Source organism: Cryptomeria japonica, chromosome 6, assembly GCF_030272615.1.
Source record: "Cryptomeria japonica chromosome 6, Sugi_1.0, whole genome shotgun sequence".
NCBI classification, from domain to species: domain Eukaryota; kingdom Viridiplantae; phylum Streptophyta; class Pinopsida; order Cupressales; family Cupressaceae; genus Cryptomeria; species Cryptomeria japonica.
In genome coordinates, this window is record NC_081410.1 from 437,237,121 (window position 1) to 437,261,237 (window position 24,117).

The following is a 24,117-nucleotide window of genomic DNA, read 5'->3' on the forward strand; positions in this document are numbered from 1 at the left end:
AATATCAGGTCTACTATGAACAACATAATGCAACTTACCAATCATGGACCTTTATACTTTTTCATCAATAGAGGGTGAATAATCTTGTTTAAACATATTACAACCTATCACCATTGGAGTACCAACCGGTTTACAATCCTCTATGCCAAATGTTTTCAACACTTCCTTTACATACTTACTCTGATAGATAAATAATCCACCATCCAATTGCTAGACCTGCAACCCAATGAAAAAATTTCTCACCAATAAGAGACATCTCAAATTCTTTCTTCATCTCCTCAGCAAAATCCATACATTAATCATTATCACCTCCAAAGATTATATCATCCACAAAGACTTCAGCTATCGATATTTTGTCTCCACCAGTTTTAAGATATATGTTACTATCCTCACTGGTACACTAGAATTCTATCTTGATGAGGTGTGCATGCAATCTTTCATGCCATGCTCTTGGTTCTTGCTTCAATCCATATAGTTCCTTATGTATCTTGCAAACCATATCTTTATCCTTAGACAAATAAAATCCATTTGGTTGTTCTATGTACAGTTCTTCCTCAAGGATGCCATTAAGAAAAAAAAATTTAACATCCATCTAGTAGACCTTAAAGCATTTAAATGTAGCATAAAAAAGTAACATTCTTACTCCTTCCAACCTCACCACCAGTGCAAAGGTTTCTCCATAAATCTCTCCTTCTTCTTGTGCATAGCCTTTTCACACCAACCTTGCATTAATCCTCACAACTTTGCCTTCTTCATTCAACTTGTTTCTAAAGACCCATTTAGTGCCAATCACATTTTTGTCTTTCAGCCTAGGAACAAGTGTCCAAGTGTTTTTTTTCTCCATCTGATCCAATTCCTCATTCATAGCATTGATCCAGTCATCATCCTTTAATGTCTCCCTTATTGTTTTAGGCTTTATAATTGAAATCAAACAAGATTTTTCTCCAATTTTCCTTCTTGTTTGTACACCACCATATTTTATTTCCAATAATTTGGTCTTGTGAATGATTCAGTTTGACATATATTGGTATTATAGTTTCTGGTGCTATGCCTTCTGCTTCATGTTCTTCATGTTCTTCATCGCTTTCTTCATTTACCAATTGAACATCTATTTCTGCATCATTTTGTTCATCATCCTTCCGCACTTTCGGTTCAATAAACATAAGTTTTTCTTCATCTTTCTCAAGTTCAGATCTATTGGTCTCATCAAATTTCTCAAAGAGTTCATCTACCTTCACATTTGCACTCTCAATGATCTTCTTAGTTCTCTTGTTATAACATTGGAAAGCCTTACTCTTTGTAGATTAACCAAGAAAAATACCTTCATGACACTTTGCATCAAACTTTCTAGTGAAATCATCATGTTTAATGAAACATTTACTCCCAATTATTTTTAAATAACTTACATTAGGAGTCTTGTCATACCATAATTCATAAGGTGTTTTGTTGTTACCTCTTTTGACAAGTACCCAGTTCAAAGTGTAAACAATAGTGCTAACTACTTCTCTCCAAAATATTTTTGGTACTTCACCTTAAATCAACATGGTTCAGGTAGCTTCAATAATTGTTCTATTCATTCTCTCTGCTATCCCATTTTGTTGTGGAGTTATAGGGGCTGACATCTACCTCTCCATTCCGTGTTCATCACAGAACTTCAAACTCATCAGAAGTAAATTCTCCTCCCCGATCAGATCTCAAACATTTCAACTTCTTCCTGATTTCCTTTTCAACTAAAACCTTAAATTCCTTGAATTTTCTAAATGCCCTAGACTTTGCTCTTAGAAAAGTTACCCACATCATCCTAGAAAAATCATGAAATATCTATCACCATAATAGCTCTTAGTCCTCATAGGAGCACAAAGATCAGTATGAACCACATCAAGGATATTCTCTGAAGAGAAAGACTTACTCTTAAAAGACAAGAAATTCATCTTACCCATTTGAAAGTCCTTACATAACACATTATCCAGTTTCACAAGCTAGGGAAAACATCTCACAGTACTTGATTTTCTAACCTTTATCAAATTGTCAAAATTCACATGATAAAACCTCTTGTGCCATAACCAGTTGTCTTTGGTTTTTGGCACCAAGCAATTATCACATAGTATTCGGATGAAAAATGATACCTCTTGTTTGCTTTCCAATAGTAATCAATTCTGCATTACTTCCAAGAATCTTGCACACTCCACTTTTAATTTCTAGAAGATATCCCTTATCATTTAATTGACCAACACTCAAAAGGTTATGTTTTAATCCATCAACCCAAAAGATATCATCTGCATTACTTTTCCCATTTAGTGAAATAGATCCTTTACCTTTAACCATGCAGGGTGAGTTGTTACCAAACCTTAAATTCTTCAAGGGATAAGAACTTGTTTCTATCACCGGTCATGTGGTGTGAGAAACCACTATCTATTATCCATTCATCACTGCTATTTATGTGAGACACCAATGTCTTTTCATCAGTTAGATCTTCCTTCACAACAACAAACACTATCACATTATTATCATCTTCTTCTGATTCTTCATTAGTTACTCCATCAACTGCAACATAGCACTGTTTCTTTCTTTTTCCTTTGAATTTATTAAAATTCTCTTTCTTATCAGTGTTAGGGAAGTTAGCAGCAATGTTTCCAATCTTTTTGCAAGAGAAATACTTCAAGGGTAATTTACTTTTATACTTACTAGTGCCTCTAGGGAATATATTATCCAATAATGTCTCAAGTTCCATTAGATGATCTTCTTCATCCCCATCACCTCTTCTACCGCCATGGCTAGACCGATAGTCATGACAAATATCGTTTCCTTTCCTCATAGATGTACCATTTATAGAAGCTTTAAAAGAAAATTCGGACAGTTTTGAAGCACTGTTATCAAAGCTATTTAACTCAAATGCAGTCAAATTTCCAGTACGAGAATCAACAATAACTTTATCTTTAGAAGTAGATCTTAGTTCTTGAATTGCAAAAACTCTAATAGCATATTGTGTTAGGATATTTCTAAGCATTTTACTAACAACAACATCATCATCAATATTACCTCTAGCACTCTTAATACCACCTACAACTTCTTTAATCCTTTGACCATATTGTGCAATGTTCTCACCATCAACCATTTTCATGTCATCAAATTTACCTCTTAAACTTTCTTCTTTTTCTCTCTATACATGTTCATATCCTCCATAAATAAAGTCTAATTTCTCCCATACCTCAAGTGTAGTTTCTAATCCATGAACATCTATATACTCAAAATCAGATAAAGTACTTACAATTGCTTCAAGTGCCTGCATTTTTTCTTGTTGTTCTTTAAGTTCATCCAGTGTCAAGGGGGTAGTAGGAGGAGCTTCATACTTGTTTGTCACATGTTTCCAATATTGTGAAGCCAATCCTTTAATGTATATCTTCATCCGGCATTTTCATATCTAGTAGTTGTCCTTGGTGAACTTGGGACCCTCCTTCTAAATCATCTTTCTTTAGGATATTTTCCTCAAGTTGTTAAGCTTTCTGCACACAGAGGACCAATGCTTTGATACCAATTGCTAACCTTAGAGGATCTGGTTAATACTAAGAGGGGGGGTGAATCAGTATTAACAAAAAATTCAAATCTAAAGCTCAACCTTATAATACTTTCACCAAGTTAAACAATAACCAATAACAAAGCCATTAACCAGTACCGCTATTTGTTGATAATTAACTACTAATATGATTTATCAAGTCTTCATATTAAGTGTTCATTAACCATGCATTAACTGAAGGCAAAACATAACAACACATATAAGCATTCACCATATGAACACCATGTTTATCACATGGAAACCAAAATAGGGAAAAACCACAGTGGGAATTGGTACCCACAAGAATTTTGCACTCTTTCAAGAATGTTCCCTTTTAGGAGCCTAGCCCAATTAGGAGCTTACAAAGATGCCCTATTAAGAGAAAGCCCTATTAGGAGTCACCCAGTTAAAGGATTTAGATGATGAGACCTATTAGGAGCTTTGACCTATTAAGATTAACCTCACAAGAGGATTTAGAACTCAAATAGTGAGCCACATTATTATGGGATTTACAATGTAAGGCATGTTAGGACCTATTCGGTTAAGGGATTTTGATTGTTACAACTGTTAGGGAACAAAAGTGAATGATCTGGGTATAGAAATTTACTACTTTCTTGATCAAATCCAATTATGCTCCAAATCTACAACATTCTAGAAGATCTTTCATACTCTTGTTTGGCTTCACACTCTTTTCAAAAACCATCAACACAACAAACATCAACTATACCGACATAAATATCCTTTACAAAATTGTCAGTTACTAAACCCTAGATACATCAAGAATTTCCAAATAAGATCATCATGTATCATATCAAATCATCATATAGATTATTACAATATTTTACAAGACAATATCTGTAATGCCCTGCCAAGAAACCCCGAAGGGATAAAACTAAAACACACCAATGGGATGCACATAATTTATTTTTTTTAAATATGACACAACATAATGATACAATGAGTTATAAAAAGCTCAGATAACACAACAAAAGACTAAGCAATATCTAAGGGGTTTCCCAACGTGATTACTTAATTTAACATCTAACTCAACTCACGATATTTGATCCAATTAAGCAAGTTAACTTAATTTCATGTTATTACTTTAACAAGGATATAATGTGTTCAGTAAATTAAAATTATAGATAATAGGACGTGTTCATCCATTATGGTTGAAGATGTAGTTAATATGAGGAAATTCACCCATTAAAGTTAAAATGAGATAACATGATGAGTTTATCCATTAAGGTTAAAATATAGATGGCACAATGAGGTTCACCCATAAGAGTTAAAGCTATGGATAACATGACTAGGTTCATCCAATAAATTTTAACCATTCATTACATTCAATCTTACATTAAATACATGTCATGCATCTCATTCCATAATGTACTTTAACTTCATCATAAACTAATGAATACTTTCCATGCATACTTAATTGCGCTATCGATAATTGACTATACTCCATTAATCAAATCTACATTCTTTTATGATCCCTATTACTGCATTTAATAAAATGACTACATACAAGCATTTATGATTCATTTCATCTAATCCCCATTATATATTTTAACATAAAGAATCCATACATGATAAATTAAAAGGTAACATAAAAATGGAAAAACACCACATAACATCGAAATGATCTCGGAGTTCACCCCTAGTGGGCTACATCTTCGAGTCTGCTCAACTACAAGACCCCTCTAAAACTTAATCAATAGTGAAGAATACATAAGGTTCACATCATTTACAATCCTGCCATCAAGGCAAACGCAAGTAATAATACATATGAACACCTTGGTCAAATAATTAGATGAATGATCCTTGAATAGGAAAGGATCCAACTGAACATAATAAGAAGCAATTTATAAAAGATCAATTGGAGCATCTACGAAACTAAATCTTCACAACCCATCATAAACATCCCATGGTCTCACATGAATATCAGGTTCTCATGAGAGAAATAAACATCAGGAAGAATCCACAACCATGCTCCTATCAAAGGAAACACAGCAACACACTAGGAAACATATTCAAGTGAACTCGTAAAACCCAGGAATAAACAAGGTCAAGCAAACAGAGTTCAATGTGGTAGGATTACCCACTTGGTCAAACTGAACTTCATACAGGGTGCATTGACTGATGGTACTCTAACTAGAGACCTGACTAGCTCTGCTCTACCACAAACCAATATTAAACACTCTCACAAAGGACATGATCGAATACAAACCATCACATGGAAAAAGTCAAGATTCGGGATCAAGGACATAAACCAATACTTAAATCAACAAATGACAATAACCAACAATTACAAACAAGGACTCGTCATTCCCTAAGAAAATGCCAAAACATAAATTTAGACATGCATAGGCATAAACTGGAGAAGACAATCTTTTTCCACATTGGTTAAACATTAAAATCGATCCAGTTTTCTAATTGATCTAAGTTTGATTGCAGTTTGTCTACCTCATCTAGGTACATGTCGTTCATGGTTTACTAACTCACTAAAGTTCAAATGCATCATACAATAATATAAATACTTCCTCATGAGTTTTCAACCCAAAACACATTAATATAAATATTCTATACACAGAACACCCAATGATGTAAAATTGATAATTCATTAATCACATAAAAGTATGATATTCATTTTCAAAATAAAACATCAAATTTCATTATATCATGACACAATTTATCTAAACCTATTTTTTGTTCGAAGCCAAGATATACTTTCCTGAAAACAGAAATATACATTTAAGAAAACCTAAACTAGATAATCATTTCCCAATAAAATAAAGTTCCCAAGCACATATTAAAACAACCAGCTAAGGATATTAATTTGTATATATAAATCTTTGTATATACCATAATTAATAAATCCATAAATTAATAATTCAACCACAATTAATATATATTAAGAAAAATATACATTAATTAAAAATTAGCAATTAATATATAATTAATAATATTCATTAATTTTTTAATCACTACAATTAATATATATAAAAGTTATATATTAATTAGTAATTATAAATTAATCTACTATTAATAAACTATATTAATTAAAAAATAATATTAATAAAATCTTTAATAAAAACTATATATATATATATTGTTTTATAAAACAAAAAATATAAAAAAAATTAGTATTTAAAAAATAAACCAAGGCCAAAGGGAAGACCCACTAGGAGACCACGCGAGCCTCCCTTTCCCAAAGGGAAGGCTAGGGAGACCATGTCGTGGTCTCCACCCAGCCTCGGTTGAGTGGAGTCCAGGGCGTGGCCTCACCGCCAAGCCTCTCCCCATGGTATGGAGAAGCCTCGGCTCTCCCCAACCATGGGTCTAGAGCCTTGGCTTCCATGTCGCCCCTCCCCGACAGCCCCAAAGAAACAAATAAATGCATACTTATTTTATTTATTATATTTTTTTTGTTTGCTGATTTTTATATATAAAAAAATATAATAAAACCAAAGCCCCAGCCGCTGGTTACTCTCAGACTAGCAAGGGTATATAAATATATATATTTTTGTTTAAATTATTAAAATTACATACAAACCCAAAATCTACAATCTCAAACTCAGAATTCTCTGAGAACTAAATTCCATTTTCAAATCCTCAAACACATATATATGCATGTTTTACTTTTTCTTATTTTTTATTTTTTTATTTTAAACAAAACCCCCAAATTTCAATAATACACACTCTCATACAGAGACTAAAATATATTTCTCAGAATATCCATGAACAACAAATATTGATAATTTTTCCAAAATAACCAGACCAATATCGATAATTTTTCCAGAACAACTAGAACCAGAAAGGGAATAAATTTTCCAAACAACACTATTCTTGGCAACTAAGATTGATTTACAACCATTTATCCAACCCATTCAACCAATCTTTACCCAAAACAAACTCATTTGTCTAGAATTAAAGCTTAAATCTGAAAACATTCATGAAGTTTGAACAAAGCTTAAGAGAGCAACCAACATTTAAACTGGAGGTTTGGTAAGAGAGAAAAGAGGGTTTGAGTTTGTGATTTCATTACAACTCTTCCATTTCCCACATGCAATAAGAGATTATCTACAGACACAACTAGATTTCTTTTCCAAAAAAAAACAAACAAACCATACAATCTCAATAAGACAAGAAATCAAAGAGATAAACCAGAAACCTACCTCATTTAGCATTCCTAGCTCAAGAAATCCTTCTCCAAAATATTTTCCCCCAAAATTTCTCCAAACACATCTTCCCCCCAATGTCTCCCAGCCATCTTTTTCCAAAAATCATTTCTCCCAAAATATTTTTCCATTCTAAGTTAAATGCAAAGTTTTTGACCAAAAATCTCATTTCTAAACTAAAAATACTTTTACAAAATTTATTTCTAATTTAGAAAAATCAAAATGCCTCTTCCTCATTTAATTTCTAATTTTCTCAATTTTAACAAAATTAACCTTTATATTCCAAAATATAATGAGGGTAAAATATTTTTAATTAAAATAAAATCCCCAAATTAATCTTTCACGCTTTATCAAATATATATTAAACTTGCTTTTCTAATTAAAATTGATTTTCTCTAAATAATTAAAATCAACCTTTCTATTTTTAAAAGGGCAAAGAGATTAAATAAATTCTATTTCAAAAAAATTTAAATTTTTCCCTTCCAAAAGCATAAATAAAATAAATTAATCAATTTAAAATTAACTGTTTCATCAAAGTTGCTACCAATTTGGATTGAGAAATTCTAATTAACGATTAATTGCATAAAGGATACCTATTTAATTTAGTCCCTTAATTACTAATGCGTAAACACACATTCAATCAAATTAACCATTAAGGATTAATTACTCAACTTAACCATACACAAAACATGCAACCCAAGAACACCAAGTAGACAGAAGACCTGCATACCCACCCAAAGGGAATACCAACGGATGACTGACGATGCTCACTTGAGCATGACTAAGGTCAAACGAGGGTCTTATGACCACCTAATCTAAAATCTATGAACCAAAGATGTACACTGAAACCTGCGAATCTAGGCGGAGATGAACCTTGCACCCATGCGGTGTTATGCCTGAAATCTCCTGCAACCAAGAGTCATACATGCATACATATATACTTAATGAAAGTGTTAGTCCGAGATTAATAACATGAATCAGGAGAACTAGTAAGCTTACATACAAATTGATGTGAAAACCACATTAACATGTATGCACAATAATTAAAACATCTAACTATAACAATATAACATGATAAACTAACAAAGGTCAAACCGAGATTAGAAATTGATTAGGGTAGGGTACTACAATATCAACCAAATCTTTGACCAAGCTATGGTGGTCAGACATACGAGCTTTTTATATTTTTAAAAAGTTGTATTACAAAAATCATAATTAATTATTTATTTTAAAAAAATACCAAACATTATGTGTCACATGTGAACTTGAGTCTTCTACTTATATCTAAAATATTTTAAAAAAATATTATGATTTGATTGTGGCTGGGGTGGTTAGACAGACACCTGCTTCTTATCTTTTTCCTGAAATTTTAGTACTACTGCATTGAAATTTTAAATTTTAGTCAAATAGAATTTATTTTTTTTAGGAAAAACTAGTAGCTTAGAAACAAAATTCAATTTTCTATAAATTCTACTCTTACATATTTTTGAAACAATGTTGGTAACTTATTCAAATTTTTACATCAAGTCACCTAACTGTTTTTCTGATTTTCATTGCCACTTAAGGGCCTGTTCGGTCCACCATGATCCTGCACATACCCATTGTCTTTTGAGTTTACAAAAAATACTTTCTTGTATTGATTTTGGTCTAGATTAAGTTCCATGCATTTCATATTTTGGTTAAGATATATTTTGGGTTAGAGATGTGCATACACACCACAACCTTTCTTTCGACCGACTTGGTGTAGATTGTTTTGTTCTAGATTGGTCCATATACATATATGGGATAGACAAAATATATATAGATTTGGGTGTGTGGAATACAATAATGAATGTGCATTCAAATTAATGTAAGGATGGTGGTATAATTATTGGAATCAAGGATCACTGAGGGGCGGGTTGTGAATCAATGATCTACTGGTACACAAAGTTTATGCTTTATTCTTTAACCACTAGAAGCATAAACATGAAACTAAAATGAAGAAACTCAAAGCAATCAATCATAAAATCATAACACCAATATTTTTACGTGGAAACCCAAATGGGAAAAACCACAGTCGGATTTGAACCCATAATATTATTCCACTATGACCAGTAGCAAAACAATATTACAAAAGGAGAATGCACATGCATTTAGGCTCACTACCTAGAGCTCTCTACTCAAATACAAAAGGGCCACATCCTGGAGGAAGTCTCACTGAATTACATGGAAGTATCACTAACCTATAGAGATATATAGTGATGTATTACAATGATTGAACTCAGAAATAGCATCAAACTTATGCTTGGATGATTTCCGGTTAGGTGCAAGTATCTGACTATATCTTATTTGCTGCTCTACTCTGTTAACTATCTCAGTCAGCTACCAGATCAAGAACGCACAAGTGAAACTATGCCAAAGAAGTTTCTTGATCTCAATTCATTCACAACACGCTCACTCATACACCAGAAAGATCTCCTACACTGGTCTTATATATCCACACTCATAAAAAAAAAAAAATCTCCAAGTCAGTTACCAGATAAATAAAATATATATAACGTTTCATTGGAAGTCGGCTTGAATTCACACCAAAAAATAGAACCGGACCTAAAACATATCACCACAAGCTTTAGATAGGTCACACATAACACCTGAACACATTTAGAATCACCAAAAAAAGGTTCCAAACTAAAACTGCACTGATCAAGCTAAAATATCAGTTAACCGGGTATCAGTTAACATCTGCTTCTAGATAAGAAGAATTATATCTACTGGATCGAATCTCCATGAAGAGTTGTCATTAATGAAAACCCTATAGTCAAGCATCAGAAGTCATGGATGAGTGTCAATTTCCAACAATAAATTATTGCTACATCAAAATGCATTGAAATATACAAGTGATAATTGATACAAGGACAGTGATCTAGAGACTTGGAGGCCTAGATATTTTAGTATGGTTAAAATTTATGCTATAACAGAAACTTGATCAGCATATAGAGATTTCGTTATTCATACAACTCTTTATCTATAAGTTGTAATACTATATCTTTCCCTATTGTAGTTAGCTTCAGTGTGCAAGTCATTTTTATTGTATCTTACACCAAAAGCAGTTAGTCTTTGTCTTCAAGTCTAGACTAGTGAGCTCCCTTTTGTAAAACATTTTTATATAGTGGATTATTTCTATGAGTCGGTACTCATCATGGTTTTTCCCAATTAGGGTTTTCCACATATAAAATATTGGTGTTCATGTGTGATGGTAAGAATCAATGATAATTTTAAGAAACCCCCTCTCAAAAAATTGTATAAAATTTTGGTGAATATTTAATTTATTTTTTTTAAATAAAAATTTATTGGTGAATATTTCGGCAAATTATTTTTACGAATCTTTCTTTTTAAAAAGTATTGGTGAATTTCGGAAAATAATAAGAGTATGCATTAATTACTATTCCAAATCCTTTCAATTTAAAAAATTAGTTTTTAATAGAAAAGTAGAGGCCTAAACGTGGAAATTATTAATGAGTTTAAGGGGTACACTCTACTTTATTTAGTTTCTATCATTAATTTAAAATAATCTAATAGCCCTCTTTGTATTTTGTGAGATAAAATGTACCAACAATTTGTAATACTCATGGGGCCAAAAATTGCTTTCAAACCATTGATTTTCTTTGAGGTCAACAATTCAAAATAAATTTCAACTCCAACAAGCATTACAACTTGTAGGTATAATTTAACTAATGGAATACAATGAAGGTCATTAGATCATAGTTTAAATCAATGGTGGTAACTAAAGTTTGTTGATATAACCCTAAAGTAACTAATAATTAAGATATATTATTTGTGAATTAACTTATATTTCTACAATAAATTATTAAATATTGGGGACTATAATCCAATCATGTATCGAATATTGTGGCTAATATTTGAGTTAAGAAAAGTAATAAAATAAATGCTTTAGTGATTTAAATAATAATAAAATATTTTTTTGTAAAAATGTGGCAATTTGGGTCACCTTAAAAGTCAAATCGATTAGCCAAATTTTGATTCCCAAATTTCAAAAAATAGCCAATTGGCAAATATTAGCCTCTAAAAATATCAGTGGTGTGAAGGTTTTTATGATATTTAATACTCTTTAAAGTGAATGCTTGTAATAAACTTGTTAGATGCAAGATTGAAGTCTACAATTTTAGTTAATGTTGATTCACCCCCTTTCAGTGTTTGGTGTGTGTTTAATAGTTTGTTCTACGTTAGTCTCCATATAGTTCTAGTTTGTGTATGTACCTGATTGGATTTTAGTATCAACATATCACTTGGACAAGGAGACATATGAGCAATTTTTTCAGAGAATTCATCTTTATTCTTAATGCATTTATCTATTCTAGTATATGTTTCATGGGAACCATACCTACATTTATACATTTTTGTCTTTCTTCCCGAGGGAAGAAAAAATGTTTGTAAGAATTGGATCATATTTTTCCTTCAAACACTTACCATTCTTATATATGATTATTAAATATGGGGGTGAGGGGGGGTGATAGATGCATTTATTTTTGGATTGTTGTTATACCTCCATGCATCACTTAATATTTCACCTGTACATGATATGCATATTTCTTTTTTGGAGATTAGTTTCATCCCATGAGGTTTTCTCTTTTTCTCCATTTGTGAGAGATTTCATTACATTGTAGTTGGGCATGCGTACCTAAGATGACATAGTTATTGGGACCCATATATTGTATCTTCATATTAATCATGCATCATTTGCATAATAATTTTTCTCTTTAAGTTGCACTTAAGGGGGGTTGGTGTGAATAAGATGTATCCTAACTAGTTCTTAGTTAGCATCTATTCACACATGTTAATTTTACTTATGATAGCTTATTTTTCATATGAAACTCTCATTTAATATTGTTCATGCTAGTTATCTTAGGTGTCATTCTAGATAGAGACGAGTCTTAGCTCATTTTTTAATATTATTTTTTATAATGCATCATGCATTTAATTTTGTATCAAGGGTAGTTATAACTACCTCATCATGTCTTGCATATATAAGAAAGGCTCATTCAAGTGCATTGTATCATATCAATTCATCTCAATCATTTCATTTTGATCTCCATTGTTCATTATTATTCATGTTGCAACATTCTCTTGTGATTGCTTTGTTTCTTGGTTGCTTCCCTGAAGTCTATAGCTTCATGATGAGCTCTCAATCTTTCCAATAACTCCTACTATAAATTTACCATCCAACTTCAATTGAAGAAAAATGACATGAAACAGTTAGATAAAAATAACATATTCAAATACTGTTATTTATTTTGTGTACATTTGACTATTTTGAAAAATGATATTTATGATTTCTCAATAAAAAATTTAACTATTCACTATTATAAAATATTTATATTATTTATCTAAAAAAATATGGATAAGAAATTTTATTTTATATCCAAATTTATAAATATTATTTTTTTTCTTTTGTTCAATAAACGGTTGAACCCAAAAGTCTATTAAATATTATAAAATAGTCATTACAAAGTTTTGAAAGAGAAAACAAAATAGGGGAGGCCATCTAGATGAAACTCCCATAGCAGATCACAGTATCAAGCAAAATTTGTAAATATTAATATGTTACGTTTTCATTGTCATTATGTTGAATATACAAATTTAAAATTCATAATAAAATTTTAATAATAAAATAAAACTAATAAAAAACACACATAAAATAAAATTTAAAAATAATGTAACAAAAAGATAGCATTATGTTATAATATTATTAATTCCAAGAGGCATTTTACCATGACATTAAGAGGTAGAGTGTAATGGCATGAGTGTCTTAATCTTAACAAAAGCAATTCCTTTTGGGTTAAATTTCACAACCATTTATGTCTCAAAATATTAATATATTTATAAAAACAATATTGTTAAAATCAATACCACATAAACATAAAAATATATCTAATCAAAATTATAATTTTTTAGATAGATTAATAAATATTGAAGGAATAAATTCCTATCTCTTGCTGGAAAAATTCAAGTGGTTATTTGAATTTATTTGGCTTCTCATGTGTATTATTCCTCTTATTGGATGCCCTTCAAAAAGGGTTATGATGATTTAAATAAAATAGTTTGTCAATTCTTATTGTCTAATTTGGATGGAAAGTAGGATTTCAATGCCTTCTCTTGGTTTCATTGCATACAACCTAAATGTAGAGGGGATTTGTTAGATCCTAAGACTCAAGGAGCATGTTTATCTACTAAAAGGGATAATTAGAGTTGTGAATGGGGAGGAACCATGAATATTGGTCTCCTACTATATTATTCTTGTTGCTGATAATAATAAATGGCATGAGGTTGGATGTATGGATAAGGTTTGGGTTGCTCCCTTCTTTCGTATGAAGGCATTATCTCCTTTACTATACATTGGAAGGCTTGGCAACAAGTTTGCGCTCTTTTAATTTGGAAGGAATCTCTTCAATGTTGTTTTAGTTTCACCTCTTTGTCTATCGAGTGGAACAAAGAAGTTCAATACCATGGGCAACCTATTGCAATCAAATCCCCCTAACAAGTTCTATATTTTTCTAGCAAATGAGTGTAACAACTTACTGATATTTGGGACTTGAACTCATTGGACTAGGCTAATTGGCTTAATATCAAGAATTATTTTGGTCTCAGAATGAATTAAAAAGGATTCTGTACTTAAATGATGTATTTGGTTTCTTCAAAGCTACTCATGAAATTATGTACTCCCCTTCAATGTATTCTTCAAAGATGGGGTTTAGCTTGAGACATTTCATTTTTTTAAAATTTCCTTTCAAGAAAAACTATTCGAAACTACTACCTATGAGATTTTGAATAGATCTAGAGGCAATGGAAAGTGCACATAAGAGAGAACAAAATAGATGATAGAAATAAATTGTATTCTATCAAGAAAATACTGATCAACTAGATCATTACATCTTGCATACAATGACGATGAGCTTACTTATATAGGCAAGGCTATATGGATATGTGAGCACACAAACATGACATGTGGCTCAATAAGAAACAAGGGTAGGTAGGAAATAGGTGTGGTAGGTAGGAGAAACAATAAAATATTTCACATGAGGTGGTTCACCCGCCGAAGGTGGAATTATCACTCCACAATAAGTGGATATGATAGAGTACAACAAGATCAACACCATAAAAGGTTGAAATTCTCCTACACACACTATCCCAATGTGGCACAAACACCCAAGTGTCTCATACCCAAACTACCATGAAATGCATTTCCTAAGTAAACTTAAGTAAGGTGTAATAATATCAATGATGAATAATTATTTACACCAACACTCCCCCTTAAGTGCAACTTAGGGGAATGCACTTAAGTCTACAATGGAACTAAGCAATGCAAGATGGGTCCCGCCTACAAGGCCATGTCAGCTACCCATGTACAAATGTAAATGCACAAAAACCAATGCAATGAAATCTCTCACAAAGCGAGGAAAGAGAGAAAAACCCAATTGGAAAAAACTCCCCCCAAAAAAGAGATGAAGAAAGCACACAATGCTCTCAATGATGAATAAGGGAGAAGAAGAGACCATGAAGCCTCCCCTCAATGTAAAATCTCTTGTAAAGACGGTCCAATAATGTTGACCAAAATACCTCCCCATAAGGAAAAAAGAGAGCCAATGCTGCACAATTAATGTCAAAGTGTGACAAAACCAGCTACCATGTCGATGATGATGAATCACTCGTTGCAACATGATAAACATTAGGCATGGAGACAACCTACTTTGAGCATCATCTAGATACTCGTAAATGGCAGAAATATTGGTACAACCTAAGTCTCATGGGAGCCATGCACAAATGTGTACAATCTAAGTCTCAACTCCAGAGCCATGCACCAAGTCTCACAAGATATTCTGAATCTATGTGTACAAGAGGATTACATTAAATATGTCAACAATGACAAGATACAAAGAGGTGTGGCACTTTATGATAGTGTGAGTACAACATTGTTAATGGAAGAGCATACAACATGATAGTGCAAATCAAGAAGCATGAAAATGATGCCACCAAGAAGCCCTGTAGAATATTGTAGAAAAAGATGCATCTGATTGGGATGTGGCCAAGAGATATAAAGAAGCAAATCTAACCCCCCCCCCCCTGTTGACTGCCAGTTGGAGCACTGCAAGACAGGTATGAAGTGACAAGAAAAAATTGTGTTCCTAATTTGACTTATTCCATAATATTTTTGTTTTTAAAAGATTTTAAAAATCTTAATAAAAACAATTTATTAGAGCCCATAAAAAAAACTTTATTAAAAAATAAATAAAAAAAAAAAAAAAGGCAGTCTTTTGTTTTTTTTTTGAAATGAAAAAAAAATTTAATAAAAATTTATTAAAGAGAAAAAAACTTATTAAAAAAAGTTTTTTTTTTTTAATTTAAAAAACACAATTTATTAAAAAAACAAAAAAAGCTTTTAACCCCCCCCACGGGGAGGGGTCCGTAGAGCCTTGCGAACACTCACAGGTACACTGTGGCTACTTGCAAGTACACTGCAGTTACCCATAGTGCCTGTGGGACTGCAGGTACAGCGGTGTACCTACAGGCATGTAAAGCCCCAAAATTTTCCGATTTTTTAATTTAAAACCAAAAAAAAAAAAGTTGTCCCCCAATTTTGATTTTTTTTTTTTAATTTTAATTCAGAAAAAAATATAAAATAGATTTTTTTTATTTTTTTTTAAATTCAGCCCTGTACCTGCAAATCTGTATGGTGAGCCAAGAGGGGGAATTTTTTCAACTCGTGGTAACAGAGGCCGATTTCAATGAATTGACAATCGATCTTGGGGTTTTGTGGCCTTCTGAGTGCAATGGTGATGACGGATTTGACCAAAAATGCTCCAAAATTGCAAATCATTGTCGAGACAAGTGACCACCCTCCACCTTCAAACGACTCTAGATTTGGCCTCAGATGTCAGATTTGGATGAAAACAAGGTGATTCTAACTTTCTTGAACCTCCTCAATCCAATGGTTACCTCAGATTTGACCCAACAATCTCCAATAATAACCTGCAATAGAAAGCTCCAAAATGCAAAACCCCAAATTTCTCTCAATTGGCAAACCAATGACACTCTAATGGCTCTGATATCATGTCATATTTTGCCAAGATCTAGAGGCAATGGAAAGCACAAATAAGAGAGAAAAAAATAGATGATAGAAATAAACTGTATTCTATCAAGAAAATATTGATCAACTAGATCATTACATCTTGCATACAATGAAGATCAGCCTGCTTATATAGGCAAGACTATATGGATATGTGAGCACACAAACATGACATGTGGCTCAATAAAAAAAAAATGGTAGGTAGGAAATAAGTGTGGTAGGTAGGAGAAATAATAAAATATTCAACATGAGGTGGATCACACACCGAAGGTGGAATTATCACTCCACAATAAGTGGATATGATAGAGTAGTAACAAGATCAACACCATAGAAGGTGGAAATTCTCCTACACACACTATCCCAATGTGGCACAAACACCCAATTGTCTCATACCCAAACTACTATGAAATGCATTTCCTAATTAAACTTAAGTAAGGTGTAATAATATCCATGATGAATAATTATTTACACCAATACTACCTAATATGAAGTTGAATCCCAAACAACTTCAAATGGGGCTACAAGTTTAACTTAGAGAGGAGGTGGATTAATTTAAACACACTAATATGGAGGTCAAGAGTTGACGTTAATGCTCTAGTATTGGCTTGGAAGATAAACTTCCTATTCGGGATAAACTAAATTTTTTAAAGATTTAGTCAATTAAGTGTCATTTTTGTCAACATACCGAAAACATAAACCATACTTTTTGGGGCTAGATTTGGGAAAAAACCAAATAGAAGGCTAGGCTAAATTTGACTATTTTCTTGCTATTTATTATCATGCTTTGGGCTACGAAGAAGTTGCTTTGAGTTTTGGTCTACACAAGAATGTAGTTTCTAATTCTATGAAGCAAACTATTTTGCTACAATTTTGGAAAAGCTAATGTTTAGCAACATGATTGAATGTGGTTGCCAATTCTACGAGGCAAACTATTTTGTTGTTTCTTTGGAAAAGTGGATGTTTAGTGATGTTTTATAATCATATTTTACATCAAGAAGTTAAAATGTTTCAATATTACTGTGACATCATGTTAAAATTGGCATGGATGATACTTACAACAAGATTTTGGAAGAAATTAAGTACCAACTTCTACATTTATATGGGAAAGATGTTTGTTGTTCGAGGACATTTCAAAATTTCTTTAAACTTCAAGTATAACTTTGTCCATTCTTATAGTCTTTGTTTAGATAATTTTGGTTTTATAGTTGCATTCTATTTCTTCTTGCAGTCCTTCTCTATTCATGACTATTTAAAATTATAATTCAACTTAGATTAATACAAAGTACTAGTATAGATATCTGAAATAATCTATCTAAAGAAATGTTGAGGGATATCAATTCAAGCTAATTAATTTATCTTAAACTTATTTTATTTCATTTTTAAATAATTGGTAGACATTAAGATAATGAATACATTGAAAAGTATACTTATAATTTTTTAAATAATGTTATGAGCTATAAAAATTAGATTTAAATAATCAAATTTTAAAATTTTGAATAAAATTTTTGTATTAAAGAATAAAATAGACAATATAAATACAATAAAATTTAAATCTCTTTGTATGTAGTAAATATAATTTAAAGTAAAATAAAATATATTTATTTAAGATATCTATACTATATATAGATTTTAACATAAAATGAATATATATATATATATATATATATATATATATATATATATATATATATATATATATATATATATATATATATATATATATATATAAAACGATAAAAACAATTTACACATTTGTTTTAAAAAATAGAATACAACATCAATACTAAAATTACGAAATCAATAAGAATAATATCAACTCATATATCTCAATCTCTCTTAGAGAGAGTTTGCAAGAGTTGCTTAAAACCTTCAATAACGACGCCTTTCTCTCCAACAATTAACCTTCCACCCAATACTTGGAAAGGAAGGCCAACCCATTGATCTATTGATGCTTGAACAGAGCGCCCTCCGTCCTTAATAAGCTGGGAAACTTCTCTGAACACACTTATCACTAACCATTCTCCCTTGCTCAACTCTACGCGGGTACTCTGCCCTTCGTTTACACCTAGACAGGAGCCTTCTTCATAGGAATTGACAACAAAATATACTAGAGCCGCATTGGACAAATTTGTCTCCCAGCTTGTAATACTCCACTCCGTATATTCACGGTTATGGTCATCAGTCACTGTTGAGTTCTTAACGACAGCGAGACCAGGAAAAGTGAACGAATCCAAAATTGACTGAACACGAGGAAAGATCTTTGCAGATATCGTCATTTCCCATGGCCAGTTCTGCAGATTTGCAAAAAACTATAGTTAAACAAAACAATCTACATTTAGAATAACAATTTCACATTTTTAGCAATATGTATTACCTCGATTTGTATGCTGTGAATGCAAGTTTCAAAAGCTGATATGTTGGCTGCTCTCAGATTCAGCGCCCGCAGTCTTTCCATGCCTCCCAAACTGTGTATACCAGGTTCCATCCAGCATGTCCATACAACCAACTTCTCCAGTGACTTCAAATGTTCTAAACCTTCTATTTTCTTTATTTTATGGCAATCTTCGACATCAAGAATATTTAAAGAAACTAGTCTTGCCAAAGTCGGCATCTCAGATATCTCTGGACAAATCAAAATGTTTAGCTTCTGGACATTCACAACAGCGTGAATTCCCCTTATTGTTTTCAGCATCTTACAGTTCACCAAAGAAATTTTTTTGAGTGCCGCTGGCAAGGTTTCGATTGCCACTAAATATTCTTCATTTTCTATTGTCAGCTCGTGGAGGCTTTTACAAGATTCCGGGGAAATCGAAAGCGTGGACAAATGATTGGCTTCAAGTTGTATGCTCCTGAGATTGCACAATGATGAAGAAGAAGATCCCCTTCCAAAGGGCAATTCCCTGATTGAGCACTGTCGAATCTTTAAAGTCTGAAGGTTAGTTAGCACCTCAAATTCTCCTGGCAAACCCAAGCTCACCAGCATTGTACACCCAATCAATTCAATAAGCTTTAGTGATGTTGGCAGAGTTTCGATTTCTATCAGAGATGGACAAAATTCAAGGCGGAGAGTTTCAAGACTTGGACAACAGTCTTGGGGAAGGGATATCCTGGACACTGATGTGTCTTGGACAAGTATTTTCCTGAGCTGGCGCAATGCAGTAGATGATCCCCTTCCAAAGGGCAATTCACTGATTGAAGACCTCCCAATCTCTAAAGTCTCAAGATTAGTTAACTGTTCAATTAATCCTGGCAAACCCAACCTCCCCAGCATTGTACATTCCCTAAATTGAATGAACTTGAGCGCTGTTGGCAGGGTTTCGATTTCTGTCAGAGACGGACAAATTTCAAGGCGGAGATTTTCAAGGCTTGGACAACAGTCTTGATGAAGTGATATCCTGGACACTGATGTGTCCCATAAATATATTTCCCTGAGCCCGCACAATGAAGCAGATGATCCCCTTCGAAAATGCAATTCTCTGATTGAGCACTTTCCAATCTCTAAAGTCTTCAGATTAGTTAGCTTTTCAATTGCTCCTGGCAAACCCAACCTGGCCAGCATTGGGCACTCTCTCAATTTAATGAACTTGAGAGCTGTCGGCAGGGTTTCGATCTCCAGCAGAGATGGACAGATTTCAACGCAGAGAGTTTCAAGGCTGGGACAACAGTCTTGGGGAAGCGATATCCTGGATACTGACGTTTTCCATAGATATAGCTCCCGCAATGAAGACAACAATCCCAACCCCGGCTCAAATTCCAATTCTCTTAGAGAGCAATTTTGAATCCTCAAATTTCGAAGATTAGACAGCTGTCTAAAATCTGTTGGCAGACTTGTCAACAATGGACTGCCAACAATTTCAAGGTTTTCCAATTTGCGTAGTTGACCAATGGTAGATGGTAATTCCCTCAAGCTGTTGGTGTATCTCAAAACAAGCTTTCTGAGAGAAACCTGATTTGTGATATTGTCAGGCAATACTTGTAATTTACAGCATCCTGACACATCAAAAACCCTGATGTTTGAAATGTTTTCCAGAATATTTGATTCTAAGGTGAGTTCGACACAATCAGATAAATTGAGATATTCGAGGTGTATCAGCTCCTTAAAAGACTCAGGCAACCTCTCTAGACTCTGAGATCCTCTCAGATTTATATGCCGCAGGTTTACCAAATCTCCACAACGGCTAGGTAGAGTTGATAACTTGCTGCAATATTCTAAGGCCAGATGTTCCAGCGAGCGAAGTCGGCAGAACTCTTCTGGCAGCCTCGATAATTTAGAACCTTCATAGGAACAACCTAATGATAGTCTTTTCAAATGTTTGAGATGGCCTATTGATCTGGGAAGACTTCGAAGCATGTCGGCAACCATAATTTGCAGCTCTCTCAATTGCAAAGGAGGCTGTGCACAACCAATTTTCAATTCTATTGAATTAAAAACATTTTAAAACAACGGAAGTATTGATTCTTATTGAAAAAAGCAAATTAAATTTTTCATACATGTGCGTCGTCCCACAATGTTTCCAAGCTCCGAGCTTCTTGAAGCTCTAGAACTCTTATGTTCTCCGGTGAGAGCCACGATGGAATATATCTGTGCTTACAGTGAAACCATCGAAGCCACAGGATGTCTCTCGATAGCTCCCCACAGTCTTCGGTAAAATCATTTTCTTGAACAAGAAGAAGTTGTAATCCACCCGTAAGATTTGAGATTCTCATCATCTCCATGCACTGCTTGAACGGCAGGGAGGAACCAGGAATGCCTTTGGAGACCATTATCCCCCGAATCGGTATTCCTTGCTAAGTGGAAAACACCAAATATAAACTTCAATTGAGTTAGGGGAAAAAGAAAAAAAAAGCTTCACAAACAAGGTTTCTATGCTACAATTAATGACTGGAAATATTAAGTTCACCTGAATGTTCATACTCCATCTTTCAGACCAGAATCGCAATGGTGAGTGTCTCGTTGCAATTTCTCTTCCCAAACCCCTGAGGTGATCATGCATCCTTATACACTCTTTCTCATCCACCTCAACAAGACACTTATTGTGAAGCGTTTCCCAGCAATGTACACCGTTCCAGCCTGATCCATCCCATACAGCAATGCCCGAACTTCTTTTTTCACCAATAAAAAAACATGCAATATCCAAAAATATTTCTTTCTCATCTTCATCTAGGGCATCGTAACTTACTTTTAGCCTCTTCTTAATTTCTTTGGGCAATATTCTTCGGACCTTATCTAGCTCAGAAACCCAATACTCCTTCCACCTTTTACCGTATCCTCCAATGACCTCTAAGGATAAAGGCAACCCATTGCAAACATCTAAGCAATTTTCAACTAAATCCTGAAAGCCGTTTTGTGGGAAAGGCTGTAGAAAGGCATTCCAGCAAAACAGCTGCTTGGCATTAGAAAGTTGGAGTGGTTGCATTTTATAAATCGATGTGATCCCCCACTTTCTAAGCACGTCCACTTCACGGGTTGTAACAATGATCAGACTACCAGATCCAAGGCTCTCCTTTGGCGGCAACAGCGCATCCAGTTGGTCCCCATTGTCTACATCATCCAAAACTATGAGCACACAAAGACTTTTCAACCGATCTGCTACAATTCCCTTGCCTTCCTTAAAATTGTCGAAAGATTTATTATTTTGGATACGGAGGTCCTCCAGGAGCTTCTTCTGCTTGGTATGCAAAGCATTTTTTGATGCTGCATCTCGCACGTCATACAGAAAACAGGATCGGTCGATGGAAGTGCTTTTCCTATTGTAAAGTTCTGTTGCGAGTGTAGTTTTACCAGAGCCGCCAAACCCAACGATCCCCACAATCTGTATTTGATGCTCAATCTCAACATATTCTTGTTGACTTTTTACAAAGTCTGCTACGATTTCATCCATTCCAACTGGATGTTTGGCTACCTCCAAAGGCTCCTTTTTTATGACTCTGAAAACAGAATTCACTATGCTCTTCAACAGCATCCCTTCATCGCTGAACATTTACAACCAAAATCAATACGATGAAACAGACATATATGGTAGAAGAAAATGCGTACCATGTAAATGATTTGATAAACGGATTCTTACTCATTATTGCTATTGAGCATGTAGCCAGAGAGATATGAGACTCTTTGGAGTGCCGTTTTCCACTCCTCCAGCTTTCTTGAGGAGTATCTGCCCTTCTTTTCGTGTTGGGAGAATGCATGAGCATAAAGTCCTTTCCCTTGACCCACCCATCTGAGATAATCGGGCTGGACATGGTAGAACACAGGGAGAATTGTGATGCCAGTTTTGAGCATAAAGGATAGCTCAGCCAGACACCAGGGAGACTGAGCATAATTCTCTGACAAGATAGCAATATGAAGTGCTGAAGCGGTCATTACCTTCTCTATTTCAAGTGGTATGGAATTGCCCAACTCCAGCTCTTCGACATCTAGAAAAGCACGCAAGCCAACCAGATCGACCGTGTGATAAATAGTGCTAGCTAATTTGTGCTTAACATCGCAACCCCGGTGATTAATAAACACATCCCACGACCTCTTCTTTGTTAATTTTGAGTATGATGGAGATGCTTGTACAATTCCATCAAAAGCTTTTTCTGGCTCCCTATGTTGCTGCCAAGCTGTGAACGTGGAAGAACATCCTAGCTCCCTCTCATTCTGCTGAAATGACGAAGTTGAAGAATCTCCCTCCTCCGTCTGACGAGCTGAGGAAGTGGACGAATTTCCCAGCTCCATCTGATCCTGCAGAGCTGTATAAATGGAAGAATCTGCCAGGTCCATCTGCTGCGGCCGATCTGTGAAATTGGAAGAATGAAAAGAAGAATGAAAGAAATCAATTACAGAACTGACACAATTTCCCATGATTTCACCTGTAAAGCGAAAGAGAGATTAATCGCTAAATTGATCGAAACGAATGCAATGGGCAGGGGAAAGGAACACGTTGTGAAGTTTTTGAAACCCAATGGAAAGGCAAATATCCTTGAAGCAGAGAGAAAGATTTTAATTCACTGAATTCAGAGAAACAAGTGAAATAGGTAGTTTCAAAGCAAATCTCTTTGAAGGATTCAAAGCCCTAATAAAACGCTGAGATTCATAATGGAACGACTGAAATATATGTTAGCTACTTGGAGAAATGTAAAAATGCCCGTCTAATGAGTGGCGGACCTTTGCGTACGAAATCGCATGCAATTGAATTAACAAGGGAAGCCAAGGGAGTGTGACGCTACTTTACTAGTATTGAAAAGAGGTACAATAGATATGTCGATAAAATATAGAAGTGAAG

The 24,117-nt window shown here is 33.7% G+C and overlaps 2 protein-coding genes across 2 annotated transcripts; both read right to left on the minus strand.

The window, feature by feature from the left end:
• Positions 1-18,678: 18,678 nt before the first annotated feature.
• LOC131037569 (uncharacterized) lies at positions 18,679-21,690 on the minus strand. The gene is made up of 3 exons (XM_057969764.1): positions 21,344-21,690; positions 19,227-21,245; positions 18,679-19,143 (listed from the first exon to the last, which is right to left on the minus strand). Exons 1-3 carry the CDS (start codon positions 21,614-21,616, stop codon positions 18,679-18,681), a joined length of 2,757 nt encoding a protein of 918 aa, XP_057825747.1. The 5' UTR covers positions 21,617-21,690.
• On the minus strand, positions 21,616-23,696 carry LOC131037570 (disease resistance protein RPV1-like). The gene is made up of 2 exons (XM_057969765.1): positions 22,921-23,696; positions 21,616-22,825 (listed from the first exon to the last, which is right to left on the minus strand). The coding sequence occupies exons 1-2, from the start codon at positions 23,694-23,696 to the stop codon at positions 21,616-21,618; spliced, it is 1,986 nt and encodes a 661-aa protein (XP_057825748.1).
• Positions 23,697-24,117: the final 421 nt, after the last annotated feature.

Bases quoted from the DNA above. Each gene is read 5' to 3' on its own strand.
- LOC131037569 (XM_057969764.1), bottom strand. From the start codon at position 21,616: ATGGTCTCCAAAGGCATTCCTGGTTCCTCCCTGCCGTTCAAGCAGTGC. The intron at 21,246-21,343 runs GTATGAAAAATT...GGTTGTGCACAG, and splicing joins CATTGTGGGACGACGCACAT to CCTCCTTTGCAATTGAGAGA. The intron at 19,144-19,226 runs GTAATACATATT...GCAAATCTGCAG, and splicing joins TTCACAGCATACAAATCGAG to AACTGGCCATGGGAAATGAC.
- LOC131037570 (XM_057969765.1), bottom strand. From the start codon at position 23,696: ATGGGAAATTGTGTCAGTTCTGTAATTGATTTCTTTCATTCTTCTTTT. The intron at 22,826-22,920 runs GTAAGAATCCGT...GTAAATGTTCAG, and splicing joins ATGCTCAATAGCAATAATGA to CGATGAAGGGATGCTGTTGA.